This window comes from Dipodomys spectabilis, unplaced genomic scaffold (assembly GCF_019054845.1).
Source record: "Dipodomys spectabilis isolate Male_0828 unplaced genomic scaffold, ASM1905484v1 ptg000096l, whole genome shotgun sequence".
Taxonomy (NCBI): domain Eukaryota; kingdom Metazoa; phylum Chordata; class Mammalia; order Rodentia; family Heteromyidae; genus Dipodomys; species Dipodomys spectabilis.
Window position 1 is genome coordinate 29,730,161 of NW_024870773.1, and position 14,722 is coordinate 29,744,882.

The window sequence follows — 14,722 nt, forward strand, 5'->3', positions numbered from 1 at the left end:
TTAATATACTGTTGGTGGGAATATAAACTATTGCAACCATTATAGAAATCAGTATGAGGCTCCTCACAAAAATCTAAAAAGGTATAGAAACAGCCTAGATACAACTGATGAGAGTGAATGAAAAAACTGTGATGCATAATGGAATATTATTCAGCCATCAATAAGAATAAAAACGTCATCTGCTGAAAAATGTGTGTACCTGAAAACCATCAAATTAAGTAAAATCGGCCATACTCAGAAAGACAAATGATGTTTTCCCTAATAAGCACATTAGACTACACACACGCGCACGCGCACACACACACACACACACACACACACACACACACACACACACATACACACACACACACACAGGATCATATGTACTTATGTATGTGTGTGAGATCAATCTGACTAAACTACAGTATATGCACATGTAAGACACCATGATGAGACTTCCTTATACAATTATATATACTTTTAACAAAAGTGAATGTGTCTGGTATAAAGGCATTACTGGGAGGGGAACAGATAATGAGGAGGGGGAGGGAAGAAGACAAATATAAACCAATACTTAATACACATGTGTGAAATGGTACAAGGAAACGTTCTGGGACTGGTTTGGAAAGGGGGAGAGGAGGAGGGGAATGGCACTTCTTGTAATCAAGAAATCTATCAAGGGGAAGGAGAGTCTGGGGAAAGGGAAAGTGGGAGTAAAGGAGGGAGGGGGTAACACTGTTTGAAAAGAAATGTACTCGTTACTTACATAACTGTAACGCCTCTGTACATCACCTTTACAATAAAATTAATTTTTAAAAAAATTAAAAAATTTTAAATGTTAAATGTGGCTTAGTAGTAGAATGCTTGCCTAGCATGCATGAAGCCCTGGGTTTGATTCCTCAGTACCACATACACAGAAAAACCCAGAAGTGGTGGTGTGGCTCAACTGATAAAGTGCTAGCCTTGAGCAAAAGGAACTCAGGGACAGTGCTCAGGCATTGAGTTCAAACCTCAGGACCTGCAGAAAAAAAAAAATGTGGCTTTGATCTCAGTTCTCTGGATCTCAGCCTCCTAAGTAGCTCGGGGTATACAGGCATTATACACACACACACACACACACACAAATCCATACACACATGCATACACACATGCATATACACATACATCTGTGTGTGTGTGTGTATATATATATACATATATATATATGTATGTATATATGAGCATCTAGCTCATGATGACTAATTCTATGTCTCAGTTCAAATTCTGAAACTTTTAGGATTAAGAGAAAATACAGATGCATGCAGTGACAGCTCTGGCTTTCAGACAACACTGAGGGACATGATACAAAGTTCATGGAAAGCTTCCAACTTACTGCTTGCTCTGTTCACGGGGAGGCTATAAGCAGTATTGATTGTAAATAAACTGAGTGGAGAGCTACCAAATCATGTTATTTTGGTAATTTCAGGAACAAATTAGATGAACAAGATTTTCTATGCACATCTGAGAGCTTCACCTGATTCCCAACCCTCATGCAATCTGTTCGTAACTTCCTAAAACATTTAAGCACACGCTCATCAACCACAGCAGACAATGCCAGTTGCCTAAACACTGTTCTCTCAGTACTTTTTATTTTATTAACACTGGTGACCATATGCTTCTTTTTAGCCTGAAACCTTCCCCAGCTCCAGGCTGGACCTTCCTTATCACCCCCAGTACTCTCCAGTCCGCTCTTCTCAACAGTGATGTTAGGCAACGAAGTTTTCAAAACATCTCACTAGGGAGACCCTGGGAATGTCCTATGAAAGAGCTACTGGCTGAGTTTTCTTTGCTCATAAAAACAGAACAAGCTGAATATAGTGATGAACACCTATCCAGCATTCAGCAGGAAAGAAAAGAGAATTGACAGTTCAAATGCCAGCCTGGGCTACATGACCAGACCAAGCAAAAAAATAAAAAATAGGTTTTAAAAGAAATGAAGGGTAAGATGGCTCCTTTTCCATGTCTCCTGCCTGGAACTGTGGCAACAATATTAAGCTCATGGACCAGAGAACAGAGAGGCCAGAAAAGGTAGGAAGAAACGTGTATCATCATTAAGTCACTCACTGAAGTAATGAATCCTGTCATCTCCTATCTCTGGACATCCTATTTTGGGAGGCAGTAATATTTCTTATTCAAACCATTGAGCTTGGGAAGGGGGACTTCTGTTACTGAACTAGTGGGTAGAGCCTCCTATTTCTGAAATAACACATTTTATAAAGTATATACAGTATATATAGTATATAGAGAGAATATATACATAGTTCTTGTCTTTCATTTTAAAGCAAAACCTACTCTTATTTTATGTTAGTTTTTGTTGTTGTTGTTTTGCTTTTTGGTGCAAATCCTGGGGCTTGAATTCAGGGCTTAGGCACTGCCCCTTAGCTGGCACTCTATTATCACTTGAGTCACAGTTCCACTTTCAGCTTTTTGGTGGTTAGTTAGAGATAAGAGTCTCATAGACTTTCTTGCCAGGGCTGGCTTTGAACCATGAGCCTCAGATCTTAGTCTCCCAAGTAGTTAGGATTACAGGCATGAGCCTCTAGTAGTGCATGGCTGGAAACATGTTCTTGTGTGAATGCTAACTTTACCTCCCTCTAGACTTCCAGACCCAAGTTCCTTGGAGTACTCCCTGTCCAAAGTAACCTCCTTCCAGCACTGTCAATCACTCTAAGGCTCAGCTCTGAAGAGACCTCTGACATGAAATTTCTTAATCCCTAATTCTTGACTGAATCTCCCTCTCCTGGTCTACCACTGAACACAAGATTGCTTTATAGTGACTAACAAAACATTTCTCACTGAAACCTGGGGCTTTTCCTTTCCTGTTTCTTCCATGTCTCCTTTCCTCCATCAAAGACCAAAAGTGATTATAAAAGAAATTCAGAACTCATGAAAATGGTCTGAAAAAAGAAAATACAGAACACAGAAAAAGTTTCTGGGCCTGGTCAATGTCCCTGAGCTCTTCAGATCAAGGCTAACACTCTACCACGTGAGCCACAGCTCCACTTCTGGTTTTCTGGTCAATTGGAGAGAAGTGTCTCATGGACTTTCCTGCCTGGGCTGGTTTTGAACTGCAATCCTCAAATTTCAGCTTCCTGAGTAGCTAGGATTACAGGCATGAGCCACTGGTGCCAGCCAGAAAAACTTTTTTTTTTTTTTTGGGGGGGTGTCCGGTCGTGGGGCCTGAACTCTGGGCCTGGGCACTGTCCCTCAACTCTTCAGCTCAAGGCTAGCACTCTACCACTTGAGCCACAGCGCCACTTCTGTCTTTTTTCTTTTTGCTTATGTGGTGCTGAGGAATCGAACCCAGGGCCTCATGCATGCAAGGCAAGCGCTCTACCACTGAGCCACCTTCCCAGCCCCAGAAAAAGTATTTTTAAAGAAAGCCAAAACTGGGCTGGGAACATTGACTTAGTAGTAGAGTGTTTGCCTAGCAAACACTGGGTTCGATTACTCAGTACTACGTAAAAGCCAAAAGTGGCACTGTGGTTCAAGTGGTAGAATGCTACCTTTAAGCAAAAAGAAGCTCAGAGACAGTGCCCAGGCCCTGAATTCAAGCCCCAGGACTTGCCAAAAGAGAGAGAGAGAGAGAGAGAGAGAGAGAGAGAGAGAGAGGAGGAGGAGAGGACAGCAAGCCAAAACTGCCAGGTGCCAGTGGTTTATGTCTATAATCCTAGCTATTTAGAAGGCTGATATCTGAGGATTACAGTTCAAAGGCAGGAAAGTCCATGAGACTCTTGTCTCCAATTTACCAGCAAAGCTGAAAGTGAGCTGCGGCTCAAGTGGTAAAGTTCTAGGCTTGAGCACAAAAGCGCAAGGACAGTACCCAGGCCCTGAGTTCAAGCCCTATGACACACACACACACACACACACACACACACACACACACACCATTTGTTTTGCAGTGCTGGGGCTGGAAATGGGGCCTTGAATATGCTAGCCAGACATGCAATCCTGGCCCTGGGGTAGTCATTCTGAGATGGTGGGGCATCAACCAGATCATGACCCGGTATCAGACTTGGCTTGTACCCTTGAATGTCTGCAGTACTGTCCCAGTAGGCTTGATGTCCCTTTCTTTGGGTATTATCAATCAACTCTAAGAACCTCTACAAGACTGGTTATATTACAAGATGAAGAATAAATGTTCAGATATTTAAATAAGTACCAAATACTACAAAAATACAACTGACATGGTTCTATTAAAAAAATGTCTTTACGGCATTAAAGGACAGCAATACAATAGTTTCTTTACAAAGCCACTAATATAAAAATCTATAAATGCCATAAATTCATTCCTAGGCTATTCTTGTCATATAGGCATATAATTAGATAGACTTTCCATTATTTCCTGAGGTATTTTTGTGGTTTGATTTATTGTACTGCTGGATGCATCTTTGATCATCCTTTCCTAAAATGATTTTTTTTTTAAGATCTGTGTGAAATTTTATTGCAAAGGACACTATTTATGACACAGAAGTTGGGAACTGCAAATATGTCGCATTGGAACAAGTCTTACAAATATTTCAAGAATTTTTACATACATTTTTTTTTTTTTTACAGTTTCTCTCTTTTTAAAAATTGTAGTTTGGGCTAAGAGTTAAGTACGTACAGTGAAGCATTTTAGGAATGTTAAGAGATGAGAAAGGAAGATGAATAATACAAAGAAAAAGCCATTATTCTTGCCGGCTATATATTGTATTGCTTTCAAAAAAGCAACTGTACATGCTGTAGTCAGTTCATAGTTAAATATTTCTACTAATCTGTTTTGGGAGAGCAAATGTCTTTCAAGGTTTCAAGTTCCTCTATAAGCTTCTTGTTCTGAACTTCCAGCACTGCAACTCGACTTTCCAGACATTTCACATATTCTTTCTTTCGACGTCGACATTCTTTAGCAGCTTCCCTGGAAAAAGTAGAGGCATAAGGGCAAACAAACATTGTTTTTGTTGTTTTTGCATGCTACTGACAAATATGTGGAAGTAATCTTGGTAAATGTGATCAGAAACGTACTCCAAATCTTGGAACAATATTCCCAATTCAATTTCACACACTCAGACAAACTGGATTCTTAAGGGTCACAAATGTCCCTTCCACAAGTCCACACTGGTGACTAGAAGGACCGCTGCATCGCCTGCCTTGGTTAGAGTTCCCAGTAAACAAGGTCAGAGACAGTTACTCTGCTTTATGGCAATAAAGATCTTTGAGGGCCTTGAGTTCCTCAATGAGGGTCTTGTTTTGGTTTTCAAGCACAGCCACACGATTTTCAAGACATTTGACATATTCTTTCTTCTTCCTGCGACACTCCCGGGCAGCTTCCCTGGAACCAACACAAGGCAAATGACTACAGGAACAACTTCCCAGTGCACTCCAGAGGGGCTCAGTGAACCTCTGTCCCCATTTCAACAGCCAGTCAGTCCTAGGAAAGGTTTGGACAAAGCCACACAACAAATAGAACCATGCATGGGCCTTCTTGTAAGACAACAGAGAACAATCCATTAGCCCAACTGGTGTTTTCTTGGGGTACGTATCCCATAACAATAGCCAAAACTGTGTTTGGTAAACAATAATAGGACCAAATTCTCAAGTGGAATTTCTACAAACACACCTATATGTCCTTTCAGTCCTATCCGTTATTCATTGTTTTCCCAAGCCACCTACTCCATCACAATGAGCACTTTTTATTTGGTTAAAATAACTATAAGAATTAATCTCGAGAAAACTTTAATATTAATATTGAAGATGTTTTATTCTTCAAGATTAAATCTCAGTAAAACAAGATCAATCATCAGACTGCAAGAAACAGTTTTTTAGTTTGGTGGGAATTTTTTTTTTTTTGCTAGAAAGCACAACATGAATAAATTACAACAATAAACATAACATGTTGGGCTGGGAAGGTGGCTCAGTGGTAGAGCGCTTGCCTTGCATGCATGAGGCCCTGGGTTCAATTCCTCAACACCACGTAAGCAGAAAAAGCCGGAGGTGGTGCTGTGGCTCAAGTGGTAGAGCACTAGTCTTGAACTGAAGGGCTGAGGGACAGGGCCCAGGCCTAGAGTTCAGGTCCCACGACTTACCAAAAAAAGACAAAAAACAAACAAACAAAACAAACAAACAAAAAAAAACATGTACATTCTTAAAAATGAAAATGACATGGGCACTGCTTCTAAAAATTAAAGAACAGGTCACATAATACAGCACTTAGTAATTCAGACCATTTAAGTCCACAAATATGAGAATACCACAATTATGATTACAGAAAAAGAAGTTATTGAATAACTCAAGAGCACATTTCAAGACTATTCTGTAAACATATGCATTAAAATATGCAGATGCTAAACAATATTCAGGAGTGAAATTTTAAAGCACTATATAAGCAGCCAAACAGACTGAAATGACAGACAGAGATAAATAGAAGAGTTAGTCATATTTATGCACAATTCCACCAAAAACACAATTAGGATTGCCAATGTTTTTTCCTTTACCTTTTTGTTAAGGGTAGGGAGAGGTAAACTCTTGTTTAAATCCTTTATGGAAGATTCCCTCTGAAACAGCTTTATTTCAGAGTCTATTTTTCCCACAAAAGTAATGTTACATGGCTAAATGAGTTAGTGTAATTCCAGTTAGACTTGCTACAATCCTGAACTGTGACACACACAACAGATTTGCCCAAATGTTCTATGTTAAGGATAGTTGACACTCACTGACTAGTGATCTGTGTTTTCTTTATGAGGAGCAAGAGTTCGCAGAAAAGAAATTGGAATCCTGTGAACTGCAGGAAACAGCCCCTACTTTCCAGCCAAGAGCAATGCACTCACCCTGTGAACTCACAAAGTTATAGGCCTTTCAACTGATTAACATTAAAAAAAAAAAAAGAGGAAAAGTGAGTTAAACCTGGAAAAACTAATCTAAATGATGCACAGGAAGAAGCTAAGAATAAATCCAAACAAGCAAATATTCTAGCTTAAGGAAATAATTCATCTCTTCCACAGTGAAATAAAAATGCATTTATGAATACCATGATTATGTCATTAAATTCTCTATTAGAAGGAAGATAGTCATTCAACAAAACCAGTTATCATGAAATGAAGATTTAAATACCTAGTAGCAGTGTTATAAGGTCTTCGATTTTTAAGTTTAATTGCTATGTTGTTTTGTTTTTGTTAAGTGTCCATACTTTATATTTTACTTGTGTGTGTGCATTTGCATGTATGTCTCTAAGAGGTGAACCACTGCGAGTACAAAGCAATCATTATTGCACAGACCACTGGACACATTCCTGAGGGCTTCTTCACTATGGAAAACACCTGTCTCTTCTATTAATAGGCAGCTCAGTTTTCAGGTCTTGTAGTTGAAGGCATCTACCCTCAGCGTGGAGAGGAAAATACATGGCAAAGAGGAAAATGTGACCATGCTGAAAATAAATAAATTGCTGTGTTGGTAGAAATTAATTAAATATCTTATTCTAGATGCCAGCCAATGTATCTAGACTAAATCAATGATTCTTCATGGTAATTATAAGACCTACATATTTCCCATGAAGTGTGAAACTTATAGCCTTTTGAGATAACCTTAGTGCTAGAGTCAGGCAGGCTCTGGAATACAGACTCCCTGATTCTGAAGTGAAGATAGGAGGATCACAGTTTTGAGGCCAGTGTCAGCAAAACAGTAGTGAGACACGACCTCAAAAAACAAACGAGTGGTAGCACATGCTTGTAACTGCAGTTATGTGGGAGGTAAAGGTCGAAGGATTGCAACCCAGGCCAGCTCCAGGAAAAAAGCATAAGACCCTATCTGAAAAAAGGGTTTGGGCCATGGCTCAAGTTATAGAGCACCTGCTAGGAAGCACAAAGCCCCAAGTTCAAACCACCACCATCACCACCACCACACACATACTCATACACACTCACACACACACACACACACATCCTGATTACATATCATAGATCTTGGCCAGCTCATTAAGTAATCTTTTCTAACCTATGCTCCTCATCTGCAAAAATAATAACCTAAATGAAACTCACAGGAAAGTTACAGAAGAGGTTTTAAAAAAAAAAAAAAACAGAAACAGAAACAGAAGCTGGGTATGGCAGCAGACACCTATAATCCCAGCACTCCTAAGGCTGAGTCAAGAGAACCAAGAAAAAGTTCTAGGCTTAGCCTGGGGTGGATAGCAAAATGTTGTCTCCAAAAATAAAAACATCAGCCATGCGCCAGTGGCTCACGCCTGTAATCCTACCTACTCAGGCGGCTGAGATCTGAGGATCACCGTCTGAAGCCAGCCTGAGCAGGAAAGTCCCTGTGAGACTCTTATCTCCAGTTGACCACCAGAAAACCGGAAGTGGCACTGTGGCTCAAGTGGTAGAGTGCTAGAGCTCAAGGATAGCAGGCAGGCCCACACTTCAAGCCCCATGACTGACAAAAATAAATAAATAAATAAAATTTTATAAAATAAAGCACTTAAAACCTGCTAAACAGATTCTAGGCAACTATTAGCCCCCTTTCTCTTGTGTTGGTCTAAAATTGCGGTTTGGAAAGCAAAAATCAGTCTTTCACCATCTCTTGCAATTAGGGACTAGGGAGCTATTTCTAGCCAGTGCAAGTTTGGGCTTGGCCATTCTCTTTTTTTCTGGCCTGTTGCAGTGAGGAGAAGCAGCAGTGTTGTGTTCTGAAGAATACATGGAACCGCTCAAGGAGACAGCAGGGAGGAAGCGGGGGCCTCCAGCTCCCCACAGGAGCCTTTGTTCCCTGAGACTCAAAATTCACCTTCAAGCTTAAGCCTCTGATTATTTTAGAGCTAAATACAAATGCCAATTAATCATTATCGATTAGATTTGTAATATAAAATTTTATAATTTTTCCCTCAGAGAGACCTCACTTATGTATAGACATTTCTACTGTAAACACTGAAATCTAAAATGAGTATATTGGCAAAAGGGAAATCAAACTAGGACCTATTTCTTCTTTGTATTTTCTCTGAGCAAAGCAAAACATCATTGAACAATTTTACACTTTGCATTTACACATTTCTTCACATTTCTGCAGTGAACTTCATACATTTGATGACTAGAAGGCAAATTACATTCATAGCTCCTGAAATCTCAAAAAGCACAACTTTTTATTTTGGACTTAAAAATATTTTTAATCTTAAAGTAGTTGTACAAGGGGGTTTCAATTAAAAAACAACTTGAGCTGTACACTTGTGGCTCAAGCCTATAAACCTAGCTACTCAGGAGGCTGAGATCTAAGGATCACAGTTTGAAGCCAATCCAGGTAGGAAAGTCTTGAAACTCATCTCTGTCTAACCAGCAAAAAAATAGAAGTGGAGCTGTGGCTGAAGTGGTAGAATATTAGCTTTGAGCAAAAAACTCAGGGACAGTGCCCAGGCTCTGAGTTCAAGCCCCCAAGAACAGCACAAAAACAATTTTAACCAATCCATTTTCCTCCATCAGGTCAAAGTTAAAGATTTCTTTTTGAGACAGGGCCTTACTGTAGGGGTTTCTGGGAAGAGCTAGCAGGCGATGTGAAATGTTTTGTTTTCTTACTACTGTGTAGACAATTAGTTCATTTTGCAAATTAAATTTATTTATACCATTCTCCAGAACCAAACTAAAAATATGTAAAATAAGCTAAATAAATGTTTGTTTTAATTTAAAATTTCTGGAAAACAGCATTTTATGAAATACTGATACTTAAAAATAAAATTACAGGGTTGGGAATGTGGCTTGGTGGTAGGGTGCTTGCCTAGCATGCACAAAGTCCTAGGTTGGATTCCTCAGTACCACATAAACAGAAAAAGCTGGAAGGGGCACTGTGGCTCAAGTGGTAGAGTGCTAGCCTTGAGCAAAAGAAGCTCAGGAACAGTGCCCAGGCCAAGTTAAAGCTCCAGGACTGGCAAAATAAAATAAAAGAACAGATCTATGGAACAAGAAATGAGAGAAAATGACAAGAGAACAGACTAGAAGGATACATCCTATATATAACTTTGGCAGGTGGCTAAGAGATGGAGGGATGGGTGAGTTTAATTCTTTTTGTTATTTTGGATCTGCATTTGACTAGAATTTGTCAGAATTATAGCTAATTCATAACAGTGAAAAATACATAGTTACAAAACAGATAAAAGTATAAGACTTAAAATTTTAACAAATTTATCTGGCTAGTAAAGAAGCTAACATTATACTTACCACAACTTGTAACTAAGGTCTATTATTGTTTTAAAAAGTTGGTGTGACTCAAACAAACTGACTAAAAGATGCCATACTTAGGGGAGGAATTGAAAGGTATAACTCCTCTGAACAACATGTAAACTGCTTAAAAAAAAAAAAAAATGAACACCAGGCCAGGCACCAGCGACTCACACGTGTAATCCTAGCTACTCAGGTGGCTGAGATCTGAGGATCATGGCTCAAAGCCAGCCCAGGGAAGGAAAGTCCATGAAACTCTTATCTCCAATTAAACATGAGAAAACTGGAAGTGGTGCTGTAGCACAAGTGGTAGCGCGCTGGCCTTAAGCTGAAGAGCTCAAGGACAGTTCCCAGGCCCAGAGTTCAAGCCCCACTTCCCCCCAAAAAAGAAACCAGGAAGTAGTAGTAACAGGTTGGTGGGGGAGGCAGGGGAGAGCACCAAGTGAGGGCACACACAAAGGGAGGGAGGAAAACTGAACAAATTCGGCCATTATGTTCACTGTACATCATGTGAAAATTTTCACTATATTAACTTGAAGGTAGGGATAGGAGGAGAATGATGGAAGGGGCGACATGGTGACCAAGATGTACTGCGTTCATAACCTGACTTACAGAATTGTAATCTCTTTGCACAACAACTTAATCTAGAAAAAGTATACCTTACCAGCTAAGGTGAAAGTTGAACGGCCAGGCACTCTAACCTGAAGGCAAGCATATTAATCCTGACATGTTGTGCACATAACACTGAATTTGGGAGAAAAAGCTTTTAGCAAAAGTATAACTTTTAAGCTGGGTCCTGGTGGCTCACACCTGTAATCCTAGCTACTCAGGAGGCTGAGGGTTCAGAATTTTGGTTAGAAGCCATCTTAAGCAGATAAATTCTAGAGACTCATCTCCAATTAAACAGCAAAAAGCTGGAAGTAGAGATGTGGCTTAAGTGGTAGAGTACCAGCCTTGAACAGAAAAACTAAGTGAGAGTATGAGGCCCTGAGTTCAAGCCCCAGTACTGGTACGTCTCTCTGTCTCTGTCTGTCTATCTGTCTCTGTCTCTGTCTCTCGCTCTCTCACACATACACACATACACACACAAAAGTATAACTTTTTTAAAGTCCCCAGTGGTATACTGTGTATCCTAGAAGTGGTCTCATTTCCAGGGCAACATCTTACCTGTTTTTCATTAACCTCAGCTCCCGTTTCCGTGTTGCTTCTTCCGCTAGCTGCTGGGGGCTGTGCAAACTTCCTGGTGAGGCGGCCATCACTACGCCCTGTGGCAATGCAGTAGTAGGGGCCCGGATCTGGTAAGTGGGCATGTCACCTGTGGCAGCTGCAGCCAAACACAATTGTGCGAGTGTATATAAACAAGTTGCAAGTACATATGTGGCTAAAATTAAACTGTAAGGAGGGACATACTCTGTGTGTGTGTGTGTGTGTGTATGTGTGTGTGTGTGTGTGTACCTGTGCTTCCTTTGCTCAAGGCTAGTGCTCTACCACCTGAGCCACAGGTCCACTTCTGGCTTTTTCTAAGTAGTTTATTGGAGATAAGTGTCTCACAGACATTCTTGCCCAGGCTGGATCTGAGCTGTGATCCTCAGATTTCAACCTCCTCAGTCGCTAGGATTATAGGCATGAGCCACCAGCATCCAGCTAGTGACTTATTTTTTAGATATCAATAAGGATTATTTTGTTATGTTGAAGAGGATTATTCTGAGCGTTATAGGAATTTATCAAAGATGTTCTTCACCATTTGGGACCAAGACATGAATATTTCAGTATGCTTTCCACATTTAAGATAGAAAAACAAGGGCTAGGAAAGTGGCTCAGTGGTAGAGCGCTTGCTTTGCATGCATGAGGCCCTGGGTTCAATTCCTCAGCACCACATAAAGCAGAAAAAGCCAGAAGTGGTGCTGTGGCTCTAGTGATAGAGTGCTAGCCTTGAGCTGAAGAGCTGAGGGACAGCGCGCCCAGGCCCAGAGTTCAGCCCCACAACTGGCAAAAAAGAAAAAAAGAAAAAAGGAAAACAAATATTTTAGTCAAGTTTTCTTGAAAGGCTTCTTGACTGATTTCTTCAAATCAGAAATGTGCTAGTGAATATTTACAGAAAAGCAAATGGGGGGCACTGATTCCCAGAATGGGAATACTTGGACAATGACTCAATAAATATGTCACTGAGTATACAGTTGGTGAGAGACAAAAAGGAGCATACAGACAAGGGATGCATGCAACCTACAGAGCACAGAGAAAACGCATCAGGAACAATGAACTTTGAGTCCTGGTGTTCTTTTGAATGCAATCTGTGTGCATCTATGCATTTAATTATTCACACTGGCTGTTTTAACAAGCAGCTCACAAGAGATTCTAAAAGTAGCAAATGCTTCAGCAAGCCAGTGGGAGCTGCTAGCTCAGGCACACAGCTCTGAATATTTTAATTAAGCAGAACATGTCCATCCTGTGAGTGTCCCAATTGAGACAAACTCTGTACCTTAGATCATGCCTGAAGCAGTTACGACAAACTTAAGTGGAAACCCTATTCTAAGAAGATGATGGAAGAAGAGAAAGAATCTAGCTGAATAAATACAAAACTCATGCCAGGCGCGGTGGCTCATGCCTATAACCCTAGCTACTCAGGAGGCTGAGATCTGAGGATCATGGTTTGAAGCCAATCTGGGCAAGAAACTCCATGAGATTCTCATCTCCAATTAACCACCAGAAAACTGGAAGTGGTGCTGTGGTTCAAGTGGTAGAGTGCTTGCCTTGAGCTGAAGAGTTTAGGGACACTGCCCAAGCCCAGAGTTTAAGCCCCACAACCAAAAAAAAAAAAAACTCCAACATAGCAGAATGCTTTAGTCTAGGGCTTTTAAAAAAAATTTTGGTTGGTCCTGGGGCTTGAACTCTGGGCCTGAGCATTGTCCCTCAGCTCTTCAGCTCAAAGCGAGCACTCTACCACTTGAGCCACAGTGCCACTTCCAGTTTTCTGGTGGTCAATTGGAGATAAGAGTCTCATAGACTTTCCTGCCTGGGCTGGCCTTGAACAGTGGGATCCTCAGATCTCAGCCTCCTGAGTTATTAGGATTACAAGCGTGAGCCACTGGTGCCTTGCTGGTCTAGGGCTTTTTGTTGTCAGTGGCCTAAGTGCTATCCTGAGCTTTTGTGCCCAAGACTAGTGCTGTACCATTTGAGTCACAGCACTACCTCTGCCTCTCTCTGTGTGTGTCTGTGTGTGTGTGCGTGTGTGTGTGTGTGTGTGTGTGTAACTGGAGATAAGAGTCTCACAGACTCAAATCTCAGCCAACTGTATAGCTAGGATTACAGGTGTGAGCCACCAGAATGCAGCTTCTAGGTTTAAGAAAAATTCTAATTTATTTTTTTTTGTCGGTTGTTGGGCTTGAACTCTGGGCCTGGGTGCTTTCCCTGAGATCTTCAGCCACAGTGCCACACCCAGTTTTCTGGTTGTTAATTGGAGATAAAGAGTCTCATGTGGACTTTCCTGCCCAGGCTGGCTTCAGACTGTGATCCTCAGATCTCAGCTTCCTGAGTAGGTAGGATTACAGGTATGAGCCACTGGCATCTGGCTTAAGTATTAATTTTAAAAATATATTCTAAGAATAGTATAAACATACAGTTAAAAGACAGATTTAAAATTACTTGGTATTCAGATTGGTGGTTAAAAGTCATTTTTTCAGTTTCCTAATTTATACCCAAATTTTGTCTATCAAGTGAAAGAAATATTGCCTCCTATAAAAACAGATGAGTTTGAGCACTACTAGCAGTGCTTCCTCTTTGAGAATGTGTGGTCCAGAGTTAATCCGATAGTCTGTGGTATATTACAAAACATATAGTCTCTGAAAGCTAAATGCAAGAACGAGGTTAAAAGAGGAAATACTAGCCAGGTGCCAGTGGCTTATGCCTGTAATCCTAGCTTCTCAGGAGGCTAAGATCTGAGGATGTTGGTTCAAAGCCATCCCGGGCAGAAGAAAGTCCATGAGACTCTTATCTCCAATTAACTACCAGACAACGGGAAGTGGCGCTGTGGCTCAAGCTAGGAGGAGGGCACAGAATCAGAGGGAAACGGAAAATATACAACAGAGGGGCCCATCAGCTGCACTGGACATTGATAAAAAAAAAAACAAAAAACTAAGCAACTCAAGGGCAGCAATGGGAGGGAGAGAATGAGAGGGAAAGAGGGAACAGCTTACACTAAGCAAAAGGAAAGAAATGTACATACCACCCAATGTGAAAGAAATAGCTGTATTGTTAAGTTCACAGGATTCACAAACATTATAGACCATGATAATGACAATTTGCTTTGTGAAGGTTAAAATGTATTTGTGACTTTTACTGAGTATCACTATCTCACAACACTGTGAAATTTATGTAATTACTCAATCTCAATAAAAAATTATTTTTAAAAAACTGAGGGAACAGAGACATTGAATGAAAGGAAATGTATTCATTATCTGACTCAGATAATTGTAATCCCTCTGTATATCACCTTTATAATAACAATAAATAAATTAATTAAAAATAATGTT

At 40.4% G+C, this 14,722-nt stretch overlaps 1 protein-coding gene across 5 annotated transcripts in view; it reads right to left on the reverse strand.

Moving 5' to 3' along the window:
* Nucleotides 1-4,194: 4,194 nt before the first annotated feature.
* Crem (cAMP responsive element modulator) overlaps nt 4,195-14,722 on the reverse strand; it is a 93,079-nt gene continuing 82,551 nt past the window's right edge. For 3 of the 5 annotated variants that reach the window (XM_042686020.1, XM_042686018.1, XM_042686021.1), the window contains 2 exons: nt 11,361-11,517; nt 4,824-5,332 (listed from right to left, as the gene is read on the reverse strand). In XM_042686020.1, coding sequence (XP_042541954.1) covers nt 5,188-5,332; nt 11,361-11,517 — 302 coding nt within the window. In that variant the 3' untranslated portion in view covers nt 4,824-5,187. Of the gene's footprint in view, nt 5,333-11,360; nt 11,518-14,722 lie in introns of all 5 variants that reach the window. The other 2 variants (XM_042686022.1, XM_042686019.1) reach the window with 1 other exon arrangement.